Source organism: Dermochelys coriacea, chromosome 1 (genome assembly GCF_009764565.3).
Source record: "Dermochelys coriacea isolate rDerCor1 chromosome 1, rDerCor1.pri.v4, whole genome shotgun sequence".
In the NCBI taxonomy this organism is placed as follows: Eukaryota; Metazoa; Chordata; order Testudines; family Dermochelyidae; genus Dermochelys; species Dermochelys coriacea.
In genome coordinates this window covers 162424880-162443555 of record NC_050068.2, presented here as the reverse complement: position 1 = coordinate 162443555, position 18676 = coordinate 162424880, and the positions used below count along the sequence as shown (strand labels likewise).

Here is an 18676-nt window from a genome sequence, read left to right as displayed (position 1 = left end):
TCTAAACTACAGTGGCAGTGCTGCTGCTGTAGTGCTTGTAGAGTAGAGACACCTGAGCACCTCTGTTTAGAAATGAGGTGTCCAGTCTTGAGGCTTATATTTTTCTTGTAAAAAATAAAAAAAGGTGCCACCAGTACTCCTTTTCTTTTTTGCAAATACAGACTAACATGGCTGCTACTCTGAAACCTGTTTTTCTTGTAGTTATTATTGTCACTCTCAACTAAGCTAATTTACAGTATTTTTTTTTTTTGAGGATTTACTAGCTATAAAACTAGGTGCAACCTGCCCGTTCGAAAAAAACACCATGAGCCCCAGTGACAAAAAGCTTATATGCTGGGAGAAAATTGCAGTGGTAGAAAGCATCAGCCTGCTATTCATGATTGAAGTAAGAAGAAAGGGGGCCAGTGCAGCCCCAAAAGTGAGTGGTGCTATAGGAGAAGTGATGTCCACTGTGACATATGGCAATTTCCTGCAGTACCCTGGAAAAATATTATTGGATTAAGTTTAGCCTTACTGTATTAAGTTTATATATCATTGTGGGCCAGGGATTGTATGTAATTTTATGGGGATAGGGGGACTACAGCCCTCCAGGAGCTAAGAGGGGGTGATTAGGTAAATTAGCTCACTCAGGTTTCAACACATCTCTCAAAAGGTACCACCACCTGTACAAGTTTGAACATATTGATTCAAACTGATTCTCTGGAGACCTGCAAACAAAGAAAGGTCTTCTGTACTACTTCAGTTTAAACCGATGCAGGACCACCTTTCTGATCTAACAAATGGACAGGACCTTCTGTCCAAGGGGAGACGCAGTCCTTCCTGAGAATGGTTGGATCTGGAAGGACTTGACCTGTTTGTGGACTTGCTTGTTCTGGGTTAATAGTTATCGGTCCTTGTAGCCAAAGAAAAACCCTTATGTAGGGTTTAAAGGATTGACTCCTAACTGTCCCTCCCAATAAATGCCTTGTCTACATTCCACTACTTTTGTTCTTTTTTATATTGGTATTTGTTTTATTTGCATTATATTTTTGTTGTGTACCTTTTTAAAGTTTATTATTTAGCAACTCATTTTTAAGATTATAGCAGTTATTATTTAAATTACTATTAATACTAGCTTAAAGCACAAACCGGGGGTGCAAGATTATTTTTATGGAAAAGCCTCCTAGGGTATAATATTACATTATAAGCTTGATTTGTCTTTAAAGCATTTTTGACACTAATTTTTCTTATAATTATATTATAAACTGGTTCAAAATATTTATTACTATTATTAGATGTGAAACAGAACATAGACCAATTAAAGTAACATTTTCTGCATTTATACCAGAAGTGGGTTTTTTTTTAGCCACTACACAATAGTTGTTGTTCGCATAGACAGTTTTTACTTTATCAGCGTCACAGCATTTCAGCCATACTGTGCAATTTGGAGACTGTTTTTCCCCAAAGTGAATCCACATGCGGGCAACTCTGTCTGTAAGACTTTAAAGCTGCACACTGTCTCTCCCAGGTGCAAACAGCAGTACAAGCCTGGGGCTTTCCAGATCTTGCATTGTCTTGCAACAGAGGGAAAACAATTTTTTTCCCCACTATAATGGGTTTCAGTGGTTTTGCATTTAAGTTCATGGAATTGGACCCTTGTTAGTTTTTTATTTTTGCACTGCACCAACTGGAATCTTTCTTGTACCAAATTTTCACTTGTCTGTGGTAAGAGGATAAGTTTTCTTGCTTCATATAAGTTAGGGCCACTTTTACTTTGTATAGCATGTGTATATCCCTCACATACATGTTATTAGCATACATTGACTTAATTCCATACTTCCTTAAAAGCCAATTACAAGATCTCACATGTTATATACAGTTAAGCAAAACCAATAATTCATTAAGCTTTGTTATTTAATGGAAATAGTACTTTTGCTGCTATCTACTGTCAAAGTGCTTGATTGTTTCCACAGCATGTGTTAGCAAAATAGTGACTTCAAACAGTCTAGTTCCTGTGCCAGTCCTGTTAAGTTTCTTTCAGTATAATTGCCCCCCCTTAATATGCAGCAGTCTTGCACATTAATGTATGAGAGTCTTTTTAATGGTGTTTAAGCATATTTTACCTATTTTTAGTGAGCACAGTTCTTTACGGTAACTGCAGTTTAGTAAAATTTAATAACAAAGATGTTCAGATTATTTATAATATTTCCTTAACAGGTCTTAACCATAAACCATTTGGACCTGTTTCCAAGCTAGGACATTTTAATCTTTATTTCCAAAACTCCACCATACGGTTTTTTTGTTTATTCCCTGAGTAACGTATATTCTTACTTCATGGTTAAGCAGAACTTTTGGCTAGGATTTTAATGGTTGGATGTTTTAGTGTTTTTGAATTCAAAGTATTCAAAGTAGCTCCATCATCCATAAATATAACACATTAAAAGGAAACGGAATATGGATGGCATTTTTGAATAAGGTTTTGGTGGTTGGGGTACGAGTCAGCTTGGGGTTTTGTTCTAATGGGAGCAGGAGTTTTCAACCAGGGGCTCATGACCATCCTGCCCTTCTCATATCGCTAAATGTGAGGCAGGTTTATAGCTATATGTGGAGGGTAGCCCAGGTATGGGACACCATTGTGAACTTCTGTAATAGGGTACATAGTTCTGCCAAATTTAGATTTCAAATACCCCTTCCTACCTTCAAGGTGTCTAAAACTTCTGTGCTTAGTCTAATTAAATATTGCTTTTTCTACAGGTTAATAATGAAATGTATTTTAAAACACCTTCTGTCTCTTCAATCAAAAATGCATTGTCATCTATGAGTAGAAAGGAGGGTGCTCTAAGATCACACTTAACAGAAGCCTTGAACACTTCTGTTACAAGATCTATAAACACTTCAAATAATAGATTAGTATCTTCACCTCATTTGGATCCTGAAACAAGGTTAGTGAATAAGCACAAAGTAGCTTTCCATTCATCTCAGGAATAAATAATTTGCAAATGAAACTAACTATGGTGTTTGTAATATGTCAGTTGCCAGGCTGTGACAACCATAATAATGATTGATTTATTATCTGAGCTATTATGATAGCTGTCAGCCATTAGATCAGAGGCTTTCTGAAGAGTGAAAGCAAATGTAGGAAGCATTTTGCTAACAAGGAGGAAGATTGATTACCTATTTCTCTTAGTCAGGAAAGACTGCCTTGTGTTAGCTATCTTTCCAGTATATTTTTCTCAAAAAGCTTCCATTTCAGGTCACCTTTTATTATATTTTCACTTCTTGGCCCAAAATTTATTAGTCTGTTTCAGGATATTGTGTGAAAACAAGTCAATTGCTAGCTTACTGTAAAAATAGTGGTTGATATGTACCCTGACTAGTGATATGTAGTTTTTTCTTAATGTAACAGTCTTTCTAGTCAGAGCCTCTTGAATGGAACAGATGTCAGCAGAGAGAACACCTTTCTCTTGACTTGGCCTGTCTTCAGCTAATTACTTGTAATTCTGAATTAGTTAAATAAAGATGTTGTTGCTTCCATTGTCTCAAATAGCCTTGGATGAATCCTTTTGATTCAGTTCAGCTATGAAACCTGATCTCTCCTAATGTTCTTAACTGTACCAAGCACAACCAACAGTCACTACAATAGAAGAGCAGAAAGACATCCTCTCTTATTCACTGTGTATAGCGTCAGTTCACTCAATGTCCAGTTTTCAGGAGTTCTCCAAAATGTAGGATTTACGACTCCTAAAGTTGACTTCAAAATTTAGAAATTAAAAAGTGCACATGATTATCTAGCATCACCAGTGCAGTCCAACAAGTGTGTACTTTATTTTCTTAAGCACTGTTCACACAAACTTTGAAATTACACAGTTGGGAAAATAGAAATTATTTTGAATAATGTAGTAGTTTGCACTACCTGAATATTTCATTTCTTCCCCCCCACTCCCCCAACCAGCCTTAAACGGAAGATTTCTGGTTGTTCGCCTATTACTTTAAAGACACCACGATTAAATAACCACACATTTGACAATCACACTGAAGATGATGATGAGGACGTCATCATCTTAGAGGAGAGCAGTACTCCAAAGCCTGCAGCAGACTGTGATGTTACAATAGTAAAAACTGAGCATATTAACGTGGAACAAAGCAGCATGCAAGAGGAGCCTTGTGGTGCAGGTAGTTCAGAAGATAAATATGAGCAGTGGACTGCATCAACCCAAACTGAGATCCCAAGTTTAGTGGTTAAAAAAGAAGAAGTAGAAGATATAGATATGCAGCTACCCAGATCAACTTTGGAAACAAGCCAACAAGAAATCATTAATGCTTCTGAGGCATCTTCTGTGGATTTTAGCATCAAATTAAATGAACTAAGAAATCGGCTGCAAGTAGCAAACCAAGAAAAAGAAAATTACCGAAAACAGTGTGAAATGTTAACCGACCAGATGAAAATACTAGAGCAGAAGATACTAGAAATGAATGATAACTATGTGAAAAAGGAAATGTGTCATCAGTCAACTGAGACTATTATATTCCCAGATGACAAACTAGAAAATTTTAAAGAGAAAAGTCCAGAAGAAGTGGGTATTTTATATGAGCAGGCCTTAAAAGAGATGGAAAAGCTAAAAGAACAGTGTAGTACTTTGCTAAACTTAAAAACAGAATGCAGCAAATGTGCTAACAATGAAAATAAAAATGAGGTGGATGAAATTGCTGTGCAACTTGATGATGTCTTCAGACAACTGGACAAATGTAATACTGAGAGAGATCAATATAAAAGTGAGGTATGTTTGTTAATATGGTTTATGGCAAGGTAAAGTGAATATACAGGACCTGTCTCTTTTTAAAAGATAGCTACAAAATTATTCACCAAGGCCCTGATCCTGTAATGAGCTCGATCCGCACAGCTCCCTATGGTGTCAATGGGACTCCTTATGAGCAAAGAGAAAAGCCACATTGAGTACGCTGCAGGATCAGGGTCAAAATTTGTGGATGCAATTGCACATACAAATTTTCATAATTATCCAGCTGCAAATCAGTTAATTGGAAATAAATTAGGATTATCTCATTAGCTGACATCTCCTGTGTATATGCTAGATCTTGATTGCTGTAAATTGCTAGAGGGGTGAATACCTTTTTGTTTAGTATACTGTTACCTTTTTATTTCAAAAATTTAAGTATGAATTTTTTAAAATAGTTTTTTAATTTAACAATTCTGGTAAATACATTTATCACATACTATGTTCAAGTAACACAACTAATAAAAACTGCCAGAAAAGATACCAAGCATTGAATCGGCATAGAGTTACTCTCTCTTCTCTTTAGAAGTGATCCCTCCAGAGTAAGCTTGAGACACCCTGATAGACAAATATACAGGAGTTCTCATTGCTTTTGGGTAGTTCATTATTTGTTTTTGTGAATAAACAGGATAGACAACGCAGGGGACTACATCAGCCATCTTTCAACTTCACTTCTCAACGCCTTTTCCATTTTCCTTGGGGTTGGAGGTGCCTATGATTATTCACTACTCCTTCTAGTTCATGGCACAGGTTCGTAGGTCTTGGAGTTCCAGTCCTTTTCTCTTCAAACTTCTCTTGACAGTCTTTCCATCGTGTCCTCTGTCTTTCATGTCCTTTCTTGCTGTTCTCTTTCTCCAATGCTTTCTTTGCTATCACTGAGAGTCCCAAATTCATCTTCCCCCAACTCATTCCATGTGCACTCTGTTTACTCTCTGCTTGCCTGCCATTCTCTTCAGTATATTATTTTGTACTACCCAGTGTTACCAAATCAGAACAGGCAGGGACAGACAAATTCAGTGAACTTTTCCTTTGTTTGTGAATTAATTGCAAGTTCCACAGTACTCCTGCCTTTCACTGCCATCCATGGACGTTGTGGGGCTCTTTTCAGTTCAGTCCAATGGCATGAAGTATACTTCCCAAGAATACAGATTCTTTCTTCTCTCCAGAAACTTCAGTCAACAGCTCTTCTACCACTCTTCCTTACTTGCATAATTGCAGTCTTCTGTGTTTACTTTCAAATCATGATCTTCAAAACACAGATGCCTACTTTGATACCATATTTACCAGTTCCTCTTTGCTGTCAGCCAGAAGGGCCAGATGGTCAGCGTAGATTACCTTTCTCTGTCTCCACAGGTTTGGTTCTTCTATTATTTAACTCCATAACTAGGATGAAGAAAAGTGGACTCGGCACACTTTGTCTGACTCCCACTGTTGCCTCAGAACTCTCTGAAATTCCATGTATTGTTACCACCATAGTTCTTGATCCTCAGTGAAGCTCCTCTATTATATCCATTTCAGTAGTCCCTGTCCCATTGATTTCAATACTGCAGACAATGCAGAATCAAGTCATATGCTTTGTCAAGATCAATAAATGCTACGTAGCAGTTATGCCCTCCATTTATAATTCTTTCAAACTTCTGTCTCATTGCAAATGTCTGTAGTATTCCTTCCCTTCTTAAATCTCCTCTCCTATATTTTCTTCCACGTTGCACCAAAACCTTACCTCCAAAATTCTTTAAAGGATTTTAAGAATCTGATTTAACAGAATGATGCCCAATAAGTGTTTGGATCATTTGCATCACCTGTGCCTTCCCAGGGATCGGCAACGTTTGGCCCGCAGCCCACCAGGGTAAGCCCCCTGGCAGGTCAGGCCAGTTTGTTTACCTGCCACGTCTGCAGGTTCAGCCAATTGTGGCTCCCACTGGCTGCAGTTCGCTGCTGCAGGAAGTGGTGCAGGGCAAGGGATATGCTGGCCACTGCTTCCCACAGCCCCCATTGGCCTGGAGCGGCAAACCGCAGCCAGTGGGAACTGTGATCGGCCGAACCTATGGATGCGGCAGGTAAACAAACCGGCCCGGCCCACTGGTGGGCCATAGGCCAAATGTTGCCAGTCCCTGATCTATCCCATTCTCCAGTTAAGTGGGATCCCAGCAAACGCATAGTAATGTATGAAGTGAGTATCTGAGTTGCTTTGATCATATCAACAGTTACCTCATCTTCACTTGCTGCCTTACCATTCTTCATCTTATTCAGTGCTTTTAACTCCTCTACAGAGATCAATACCTCTTTGAGGCTTCTCCATAATTGTTGAAGGTGCTTGCAGTTGCAGTTCTCTTGTTTCACAGCCTTTGGAAATATTTTTTTCTATACCTCTACTATACCTTTAGAGTTAATCATCACACAATTCCCATCCTTCATGAAACACAAGATAGAGCTTTCTGCATTTGTTCTTTTTTTGCTAACCTAAAAGCCAATTTCTTGACATCTTCCTCCAGCTTTCTGTATAATTCCTCTTCAGCCTCCATTTTCACCTTAGCAACTGCATGTTTTGTGTGTTTTTTTTATTCTCATCACAACCTGCTTTCTCAAACTTTGAATTTTGTTTTTAATTACTCTTGTAAATCAGACTTCCATCACCAGCTTGTTATCCAAAAGGTACCACTCGTTCTGCCACATTACCTTCACTGCCTTAATGAAATAGATAGGGATGGTGTCCCTAGCTTCTATTTTCTAGAAGCTGGGAATGGGCAACAGGGGATGGATCACTTGATGATGATGACCTGTTCTGTTCATTTCCTCTGGGGCACCTGGCTTTGGCCACTGTCGGAAGACAGGATACTGGGCTAAATGGACCTTTTGGTCTGACCCAGTATGGCCGTTCTTATGTTCTTAATTCTCCCTCCACTCACTTCACTGTCTTTGGCAAAGCATGAAAACCTTCCTTTACTGTTTTGGCAAACTTCCTTTCTGCCCCCTTACATAAACTACCAGTGCAATTTCTTCCTCAATTTCGTTCTTTCCTGTCCTCTTAGGTTATACATTTTAGCTATTAATACTTGCTATACTGAGTGAATGTGTGGCAGAACAACCTTTGTCTTTCACATTTTCATGTGTTCTCTTACCAAAATATACCAGTAGTCTACCTGGGCTTTGCTTTTTCCACTATAATATATCATCGTTTGGGATTTTTTTTTTTAAAACAGTATTCACCACTGAAATCCCATTAAACACCACTTAACCCAGTTTTCTCCTCCTGCATTTATTTTACCAAAGCCAAATTTACCCACCGCTCCTTCTGTTGGGCTCCTTTCACCAACCTGATTGCTGGTAACAAGGTGTTACTCTCAACCATAACCACCAACTCTGCCAGCTCATTTCTAAAGTTGTTCTTCTCTTCCATAGGTCTACCTGATGATGGGGCAAACTGACATCAAACAACCCTATCATCTATCAACAACCATACTACTATCAATCGTTTTCCTCTTCTTTCTACCCTCATGACATTAGTGATCTGAGCTTATGATGATAGCTACCCCCTTCATTTTCTTTTTTCTCACAACCAAAAAACTTTAAATCCATCTTCCAAGATTATACTTCTGCCTCCACACCATGTAGGTTCCAGCAGATATAGTATATGGATTTTCTTTCTAGCCATTGCCTCTACCACCTCTCCTGAGCTACCCCTAAGTGAACCTACATTCCAAGTTGATAGTCCCAGGACTTTGCCAATTTGTCACTGTTACCCAGAAAAGTGTGTTGGTTACGTGTTAAATACTTGCATTCAAAGAACACACCAAGAACCTAGGAGCTAAGTAGCCCACTCATGGCTGACCCTGCTGTGGTTTTTATCATCAGTTGACCTTATCCTAGATCAGCTGTCATCGAACACTTCTGAGCCAAATCCACCCAATCTGGCGTCTTTTGTGACGAGTAAAACTTTCATTTTGGAGAGAAACCATTATTTTTTTAAAAAAACTATTCTAAACAAAATTGCTATAGTTTAATGTGTATATAAGTTATGGAAATTGATCAGTTTGGGTAATTTGTCTCCATCTTTTTCAAAATATTTTTAGAGGAGAGTATCTATACTCTTATCATTTTTTGGTCACCAAGAATTAGCTAAAACCATGGAAGTGACAGCTATCTTTAGAAACTAACAATTCTTTTGGAATTCACACAGGATGGATAAAAATATTAGTTTTTAAAAGATCAGTTCTTTAAATGTTACTTGTTATTTCCCTATCTTCTAGTATTAAATTGCTAATGTGGATGTTTTGTATGTTTCTTTAGCTTTCTATTTGTTCATAGAATTTCAGTTTTTATACGTTGCACCCTTCCAAGTTTTATACTTAAAATGCTCATCTATACTGAAAGTCAAGAGCCTCATTAATAGCCTTAATCTGAAAACATGCACGCAGATACAGAATTGATAAGTAAATTGCCCATGCTGTGTTCACACTAAACTCCACTTTTTGATGTACTGAATTTCCACAAGTCAAGAAAGCTGAAATGCTTTGTCCAGTCTATACTCAACCATCAGGGTATGCAGTGTGAAATCAATGGAACTTGTGCTCCTAAGTTAAGTGTTTTTGAAAATCTAATTATTAGGTGCCTAAATTAGCTTTAAGTGCCTAACCTTAGGCTTCTATTTTTGAAAATTTTGGCATACGTAAAGTAGGTTCACTAATATATTGAATATATACACTAATATATGTTCACTAATATAATTTCTTATTAATATTGAAGCAATTTTGTTTTGAACGGAAAGATTTTGTGGCACTAAGACTCTTTAATAACTACAATTTTAACCTCTGATACCAAACACTTTTGTACACATGTTGGTTTCAAGCAGATGAGTAGTCACACTGAAGAAAATCTGATATTAATGTGAGCAGAATTACGTACCTGCTTAAGTGTTTGCAGGATCATGGTTTTAATTTTCAGTATTTTGTTTTCCTGTAGCAATTTTGTAAAATAGATAAGATACTCAACCAGTAATGATTTTTAAAAGCATACTTTAGTTTATTTTTAATTTATTGAAGTAAAACAAATTTTCAGATTAGTTTTTTTAAAGCATCAGTAAACTTTTAAAAATCAAGTGATTTGAACATTAGTTAAACCAGTGATTTAATTCCCCTTATTTTTAAATTACTCCACCGTGACTTCAGAAATATAAAATTAACTTACTTTGATTTACCTGTCTCAGATTGAACTGCTGGAAATGGAAAAAACTCAAATTGGTTTTCAGTGCGAAGAGCTTAAAAGAGAAGTTGCACAGTTAAAAGCTACAATTCCTCAAGTGGTAGCATGTGCAAATGATTCTACAACCAGTAACATTGAAGATCCTGTCAATTATTCTGTTGAAGAAAGGTATCACTTTTCTTACTTTTAAACCAGAAATTTGCCTGGAATAGCCTATCAGGCTTGTACTTTAAAACACTGTCAAAGTTCATGATTGATTTTGTGACCTTTTGTGGCTTTCTGAATCTTCACTACCCCTTCCTTTCCCCACTAATTTTCACACTTTATTATCCTCCAAAAATATTTCAGATTAATCTATATGTGTCCTGATTGCAAGTGTTAAAGAATCTAAATGTGTAGTTTGTCTGAAAATCCTAAAAAAATAAAATAAAAATAGAAGAAAAAGTTTCTCTTTATTCAGGTAGAACAATGGCTTTTTATTGGAGTTAACAGCTTTCTTACTACTATACAATGCACAGAAGACATTTTCTGAGGCATTTTTACTCCAAATGTATATTAGCCCATGTCTATACTACAACATTAAGTCAATGTAAGTTATGTTGACCTACAGCCAGTGCAGTAATTAAATAGGCTGTTCATGTCCACACTACCCTCCTTGTGCCAATGGTGGGCATCCTCATCAGGAGCGCCTGCATCAACTTAAGTGGGGGCATTGCAGGGGGCTGACAGCCAGAGCCCCACCACTGCAAGGTTGACAGTTGGTGTGGGGCTGACTGTAGGAACCCTGCTGCCCTGTATGGGGGTGGTGGGGCTGGTGCTGATGGCGGTGGGCCAATCAGTGGGGCTGGTGCTGATGGCAGACTGCCTGCCCCATGCGAAGGCGATGGGGCAGAGCTGGGGCTGCTGGCCAGTGGTGGCAGGGCTGATGTCACTGGCCTGCCCTATGCAGGGACGACAGGGTAGGCCTGGGGCCGCTGGCCCCACATGGCCTGCCCCGTGTGGGAGCGGCAGGGCTGGGGCCGCTGGCCCTGTCTGGGGCTGGTGCGGCTGGCTCCATGCAGGGGCAACGGGGCTCGGGCTGCCAAAGGCAGTAACAGGTGATCTAAGCAACCAAGTGTCTACACAGACACTGCATCTACTTAACTACATCAACCTAAGCACACTCTTTCGTGTAAAGAGGTGAAATTATTAGGTCAGCGTAGTGGACAACTTACTGTAGTGTAGATGCTTAAAAAAATTACGTCAGTGTAAGCTTCCCTATGTTGACCTAACTCTGTAGAGTAGACTTAAATGTTTTGTTATAGATTACTGACACCCTTCCTCAAATGCTACTGCAAATTGTAGTACTAGATTGAGTTACCATTCCATACAAGTCTGTTCAGAGTTGTTGGGCCGGATGTGCCATGCTTTATCATGTTTCTGAATGTACTTCCAATTTTTAATACTTTGGAATTATTTTGAGAAAGCAAAATTGAGATTGAAGTGAGGTATCTGGGTCAGTATTTGGGTTTGTGCTACCCAAACTAACACAATTTCTCTCATTTTGCTTCAAAAGAGCCTCTATTTTGTGGCAATGAGGATGGAACCAAGTTCTGCCCTTAATGTTTGTTTAAAACGGAATGAACATGTAATTCTCCAGCTCAGGAACTGTGGTGCTCAAACCTTAGAAAAACTAGTCCAGCTAGTTCCTTGCCTTGAGTTACTTCATAGATAACTTTAAATTTAAATTTCATCATGTCTTATATTGGTTGATACATTTCTTTGTAAAACTCAGATTTGTAGAACCTTCTGTTTTCAGTAAAATAGTCACATTGTTTATAAAGTTCAATATAAAATGTTATGGACTGTAATCTCAATTTATCTGCACTCTAGATAAAAAAATCTTCCTTAATATAATCAACATTATTTCCTTACAGCCTGAAACTGCGATCCCTCCGAGTTAACGTTGGACAGCTACTGGCTATAATTATGCCTGATCTAGATTTGCAGCAAGTAAATTATGATGTTGATATAGTTGATGAAATTTTAGGACAAGTTGTGGAACAAATGCATGAAATTACCACTACTTAATATCCTTTACTGAAGACATTAAGAAACTTGCTGAATCTTCCACTATATTGTATGGTTTCCAAATTGTAAAGACTGGTTTTGTTTTTATGTTTGAGTGATTTAGATACAAACTCAGTGTAAAATATATATATTGTGTGCACTCAGGTGTCACAAATACTGTGGGTACTTTTCACGTACCTTTTAACTTTCTCCTTAAAAGGAACAGTCAACATTGACAGGCCGTGGATGTACCTAACTTAAGAATTTTGTTTTAAAAATAAATGTTTGTAATTAAACTTGCAAATATTTTCTATTACTTTAGAATCTTAAACAGTTTTTACAGAGCTTTTCATTTGGCTTTTAACTTTTGTATTCTCAGTGATCCTTAAATGTATTTATTCCCCCAAAACTAAACTTACCCTCTCTGATCCCCCTTTGAAAACAAACCACAATAGCATGGTTGTAAATATAAGTATTCTGCTTGTAAACAATAATGAACCAGGCAAGTTTTTGTGAGTTTGCCTTTACTTATGATAAAATATAGTTGGTACATGAAATTTTTGGGCTGTGGTCCCTGGTAGCAATATGGGTTGTGGGTTTTTTTTTTTGGCACAACAAGTGCTAATACCTGCAATTCCCACCAAAGCTAGTAGGAATTGCAGATGCTCATACCACTCAAAGCATATTGCTGTGGTACTAACTACAAGTAGGCATAGTTTTGGTATGTGCTGTGAGCATATTCATAGCTCTGCCAATGCAACTCAATACTGACCAGAAATACTACCATTTTAATACTACCCCCTTGAGTGAAGACTGTTAATCATGTTAAATTGTATAGTGGTTTTGTGATGTTGGCAAATACATAATAGGGACAAAATATGTCCTTAAAAAACCCCTCAACCATTGAATTGTTGAGATATTGATTACTGATTCTGCCATAGAAACCCATTGGTTAGCTTTTTTGAAATGACATTACTGTAATCAGTCCTAATTTACCTTCCCATGAAAATACCAATAATGCAGCATGCTGTATGATTACAATGGGCTACTCAGTTGTTAGAGGAATTATGTAATTAAAAGGGCATTTAAGTTAAAGATTCTTTTAAAAGCAAACAAATTACCTTACTTCTGGTGTTAATGAGCAATGAGTTTATTAAAGCTGAAAACTTAAATCTAATTTGCTTTTACTGTTTATGCTGTTTTAAATTTTGCACATTTTTTTATGGACAAAAAAGGGGCTAGTCCTTTTGTTTCTAGTCTCTTTTCCTGGTTCTCATGTATTAGCACAGTGCTGCAATATCTGCAAAACAGGTGAATGTTTTAAGTGCTGAGGACATATAGGGATAGTGATGGTATACTTCAGCCAACAGAGGTGTCATCCTCATATGACTAGTGATCTAAACAAAATCTGTTTCAATTAAAACCTTTAGAACAATCATGAAAACATCCCTTTAATATTAAACATCTGTTTCTACAAAACCTACATTTTTTGGCTTAAGCAACTTTACTGTCCTGTTTTAAATTAGGTTGCGTTCCCTTAGTTGTACTTTGCTAGTCTGTTTAGCCTAAAAGTATCTTGAATACCTGATCTAGTATTATGCTAGTAGGGATAAAGAAATACTATTGTGCTTATAATGGTTAAATTTAATGTTTAATCTTGAACAGGTAGCTGAAATATAACAATGTTCCTATACCTAAGTCATTTTTTTATAAACTGGTGTGCAATTTTTCATTGTCTTATTTATTTTCTGTTTTTTGTCCAGATACTTCTGTAGTTGAATTTATTATAGATGACTGGTAAAATACAATGTCTATATTGAAAATTAAAAATTTATACTGTACATTTAAATTGAGGAACAGCGGGTAAATGGAAGTAGGTTTACTTGTTAAAGTACATAGATGTATTTTTTTGTAAAAAGCACGTTCTGGTTTTCTGTCAGATCAAAACTTTTAACTGGTCAATAAAAAATTAATTTTGTTTTAAATAAGAATACGCATAATAGCTATCTCTGGCTTTTTTAATATTCATCCTTATGAGAAATCTGGCATCCACTTTACCTTGCAGCCTTTAAAAATGTCAATTTGCTTGCTTCTGGAATCCACACTAAGTGTAGTTCTGTCACTCTCTTTAGCAGTTAAATCACATATAGCTGTTTGACTCTACTTCCATGCTAAGAGACCTGATTCTTTAACTGAAATACTGGAGGCTAGTGTTTTCATGTTCTGAAGTCCCAGGTTCAATGCCAGATTTCTCAAACAAAGGGTGTTGGTACTGTCACAGTTCAGAGTAATTGCATCTCTGCTCCTGCTCTGTGGTCCAGCAAGGACACCCATTCTAAGCTCCCAGCTCCTCAGCTGTCACATCTGTCTCCCTCCTACTCAGGTTATTTCTGGGCTGCACATATACTGTGAATTCCCCAGCAGTCAGACTATCTAAGCAGTTTTACTTTTTTCATCAGGGACCATAAACAGTGCAAGTACCACAATTAAGTTACCACACAGCTCTGTCTAAGCAAGCACATTTATTCTTAAGGTAAAATTACAGAAACATACACTAAACTTAGTAGAGATCATACCCCATCTTCCACAAGGGCTCTAGTCTGTCAGTCCTTTCAACACTTCCCTGAGGATTGGGGCGCTCCACTTGGATAGAAGGTTCTATCCATTTGCTGGATCAGAAGGAAAGCCCTCCATTAACTATTTAAACTAAAGTCCTTTTTTCTGGTCCCTGGAGAGTTCAGTTTGAACAAGTCTATGCAAGACTCTCCAGTCAGTGCTAGCTCTCTGGAAGTGTTACAACTGGAGTAAATTTGCCTAACTCCACTCATCTTAGTTCCTGGAAGACTTGGGTCTCCCTCCCCACATGGAATTGCATACAGTCCCTAGCCTACGAAACATAAACTTACTTCAAGAAGGTTGGGCAGTTTCCTGCAATACCCTGGACAAATCTGTCACAGGTACATTTGGTTGAGTCTAACCACTAGACCATGCACTGCTTCCAAAGCCAGCAATGGAAACCAAGATTCCAGATGTCCAGCACTCCACTGCTGTTCCACAAAAGCTTGTGTAACCCATTGGCAATGTGCCATCCCTCCCTGTAAGGGCTTGTCCATGTAAAGAATATCAGCATGCTTCACCCACCCCCATAATCCCTGCATGAACACACCAGCACCACCACCAGTTATGGAAGAGGTCTGTGCTGTGGACTGGGACGTGGTGGGTTCTAACCTTGCAGATGACACAGATTGAGTGGAAAAAATTGTATATAAAACTCAGTTTAAGAGTCCTTAAGCACTTGTTGGAATGCCTTTATATTGCAAAATTGTATTTAGAAGTGAATTTGGATGTTGTACTATATACTTTACTGCTGTGTTTTTATTTGTTTGGTTCAGAGTAATGCATGGAAGACTCCCTGTGTAACCAAAGAGTAGATTCTTGCTGTGTAGGCTCCAAAAAGGCCAGAACTTAAGTTAACTTACCTTTCCAGAAAGCAATCCTCCATTCTGAAAGGGGTAACATTGGTACTTAATGGAGATTTGAGTGTCTCAGGGCATTACTGCTCTATAGCTCAAGTACTGCCACTCAACCTTTCCAGACTACTGTACCCTTTGAGGAGTCTGATTGGTCTTATGTACTCCCAATTTTCACCTCACTTAAACTACTTCCTTACAAAATCAGACAAAAATACAAGTGTCACAGCACACTATTACTGAATTGCTTACTCATTTTTATTGTATTATAAAATCAAGTGGATAATAAATACTGTACTTGCATTTCAGTGTATAGAACATAGAGCAGTATAAACATCTCTTATGAAATTTTAGTTTGTGCTAACTCTGCTAGTGCTTTTTATGTAGCCTGTTATAAAACTAGGCAAATATCTAGATGAATTGATGTACCCCTAGGAAGACCTCTGCGTACCTCCACAGGCATGCCTACCCTTGGTTGAGAACCACTGCTACAGAGCATTTCAGCACTAGGTCACTAGCTTGAATTGTGCCCAGCTCCACAAGAGCTTAAAAATTGTTCCCATATAAACACATTTGGCATGAGCTTCGTTAAGCATAGCAAGACCTAAATTTGCAAGGGTTGGCCATTTTGTAATTGATACACATATTTGGGGGTGGGCAGAAGGAATGCAGCAGACAGACCAAAACACTATTTAATCTTTGGCACATAATCATGGGGTTTTGTAAAAAAAAAAACCCTCAATTTTAAGGTTTGAATAGGGGGTTGTGAATACTTAACTATATCATGCATTCAGATGGGCTACAGCAGAGATGGGGAAACTATAGACTGTCCTGCCTGGCCCTTGACCTCCCAGCCCCTCCCCTGCTGTTCCCCCCTCCCCCACAGCCTCAGCTCGCTATGCCCCCCGCGCTCTGGCCTGCCACTGCTGCTGGGTAGTGCAGTGCCGTAGCTGGCTCCGGCCAGCTCCTGCTGCTCTGAGTGGCATGGTAAGGGGGGGGCTAGGGGTCCTGGGGAGCAGTCAGGACAGGGGCCGGTTGGATGGGGCAGAGGTTCTGGGGTGGTGATCAGGGGATGGGGGACTGAATAGGTGTGGGAGTCCCAGGGGGCCTGTTGGGGCAGGGGTGTGGATAGGGGTCAGGACAGGGAGAGTTAGATAGGGGGTGGAGTTCTGGGGGGGTCCCAGGAGGGGGCAGTCAGGGATCAAGGAGCAGGTGGGGGGGGTGGATGGGTCAGGGTTCTGAGGGGGCCAGTCAGGGGCAGGAAGTGGGAGGGGGTAGGGGCCAGGCTGTTTGGGGAGGCACAGCCCTCCCTACCTGGCCCTCCATACAGTTTCACAACCCCAATGTGGCCCTTGGGCCAAAAAGTTTGCCCACCCCTGGGCTACAGAAAGGGCTGTCACCATTAACTGAGTACAGCAGATGTTGCCGAGGGGTCTGCACCCAGCCTCTTTCTCTCCCCACATCATATTCCCTGTTGCACTACAAATGCAGATGGCACCAACAGCAGACCCAGGGAAAGAGGTGAGGAACAGGTGCCAGGCTGTCTCCAACCATTCCCTCAGCCAGTTCCAAGCCACAGGATTGTACCCCTACTTCCCACAACTTCCTTCCTAAACAGCCAGCCCCTCCCCCCAAACACCTGTTAGCAATTTGACTCACTCCAGCACCACCTTCTCACAGCTTTTAGCAGTCACTCATCCTGACGGCCTAGCACCTACCCTTTACACACCCCAGGCACCCTCTTGCACTCACTCATGTACTCTAGCAGCCCTGGGGCTAATTACCAAGTTTTGTGCAATTTCATGTCACCAGACATCCTGCTACTGCTCTGGGCCAAGTGTGTTGGCCATCAGATGAAGCTTATGGTCCTATGAAAACTTGCAAGAATGGAAATTAGACTGTGTTACTAAGGAAGCTTAACACAATTTGGCAGCTATAAGAAATTGTGTAAATTCCAAAAACAAAGTTGAGAGCTGGTGCTGTAACCCCTCTGCCTCCCTGTAAAATGGGGACAATACTCAGCTTTATGAAGTGCTTTGTGATCTATGGATGAGACGTCCATGTTGAGTTAGGTACAATTAATTTAAATAATCGTAAGAATAGTGCCACCATCTTAATTCTGTTACCATTTCTGTATGCTCTAGCGCGCCCTCCCCCCCAATACCTACATAGGAAAATGTGCTTTAAGCAATTGTCTCTAACAAAAAAGACCCCTTCTGCTCTATAGAGGGTAGGATTCTTATAGTTGCACTAACCCCACGGCTCTGCCCACCTACCTGGAGTATCTTACGGGAGACTGAAAGAACGGAGCAGACAGCTGCAGCGGGCCTGGGGAAGGTCCTTTTCTTATCTGACCCACTCTAGTGGAACGACTGAACTCGAGAAAGTTTCACTTTGCCACGACTGAATGAACAGAGGAAAATATACTTGAATCTCCATCACTCTGTGAAGCAATACTCACACGCTCTGCCCCTAAATGCATCCAGCCTGCTCCCTCCTACATAGACACCCGGCTTCCCCATCCTCCCTACAAAGACACCCTGACCCCTCCCTCCTTTATGCGCGCACGCACGCACGCACCCTGCTCCTTCCCTTCCTCCCCGAAACACACACACTCTGCTCCCTCCCTTCCTTACACACGCACCCCCGGCTCCCACCCACCTCTACGCACACACACGTAATACAGCCCCCACTTGTAGCTGTGCCTCGGAGCTTGGGCCGAGGCGGAACACAGCGGCGCTGCCCAGCAGGTGGCGCTGTTGCCCCGTAATGTCCCCCCGGGCACGAGTCAGCGGCGGGCGCGTCCCTTTCCTTCGACCCGGCCGGTCTCGGACGCATGCGCGGTCACTGTGGGGGAGCTGCGGCGCGCGCGGGAAAGGTGAGCCCCGCCTGCCGGCCGGACTCGCCTGCCCTGCTCCGCGCGCGCCAGCCTCAGGTAGGGGCGGCCGCGGGCTCGGGGCGTCCCCCGCCAGCGGCGCTACGGACGGGAGCTGGGGTACGGGGTGCTGGGGCGGGGCGTAGGAGGAGGTGCCAGCAGTGAACGGCAGGGTGCGGTGCAGCCCCCCCGGTGGGTTGCAGGGTGCGGTGTGGAGGCGACGTGCTGGGTGTACAGAGCCCCAGCTCTGTTGAGATGGGATTTGGTGAGGGGCAGCTAAAAGGCGGAATTCAGCCTTGCTGTGACTT

At 40.4% G+C, this 18676-nt stretch overlaps 2 protein-coding genes and 1 long non-coding RNA gene across 8 annotated transcripts in view; 2 read left to right on the top strand and 1 right to left on the bottom strand.

Moving 5' to 3' along the window:
* Positions 1 to 12898, top strand: part of MORC3 (MORC family CW-type zinc finger 3) — a 52473-nt gene extending 39575 nt beyond the window's left edge. For both annotated transcript variants that reach the window (XM_038388501.2, XM_038388535.2), the window contains exons 14-17: positions 2734 to 2921; positions 3932 to 4757; positions 9979 to 10142; positions 11891 to 12898. In XM_038388501.2, coding sequence (XP_038244429.1) covers positions 2734 to 2921; positions 3932 to 4757; positions 9979 to 10142; positions 11891 to 12044 — 1332 coding nt within the window. In that variant the 3' untranslated portion in view covers positions 12045 to 12898. The remainder of the gene's footprint in view (positions 1 to 2733; positions 2922 to 3931; positions 4758 to 9978; positions 10143 to 11890) is intronic.
* LOC122458634 lies at positions 4814 to 18252 on the bottom strand. 2 transcript variants are annotated; one of them, XR_006278728.1, is made up of 3 exons: positions 18171 to 18252; positions 17770 to 17896; positions 4814 to 6316 (listed from the first exon to the last, which is right to left on the bottom strand). It is a non-coding gene; the product is annotated as an uncharacterized LOC122458634 (long non-coding RNA). The 2 variants fall into 2 exon arrangements; XR_006278729.1 differs by having other exon boundaries at positions 18155 to 18243.
* The window catches only part of CHAF1B (chromatin assembly factor 1 subunit B), a 29163-nt gene continuing 28674 nt past the window's right edge, over positions 18188 to 18676 (top strand). The window contains exon 1 of one of the 4 annotated variants that reach the window (XM_038388581.2): positions 18188 to 18428. The gene's annotated coding sequence lies outside the window, so the exon portion shown is untranslated. The remainder of the gene's footprint in view (positions 18429 to 18676) is intronic. The other 3 variants (XR_006278726.1, XM_038388564.2, XM_038388546.2) reach the window with 3 other exon arrangements.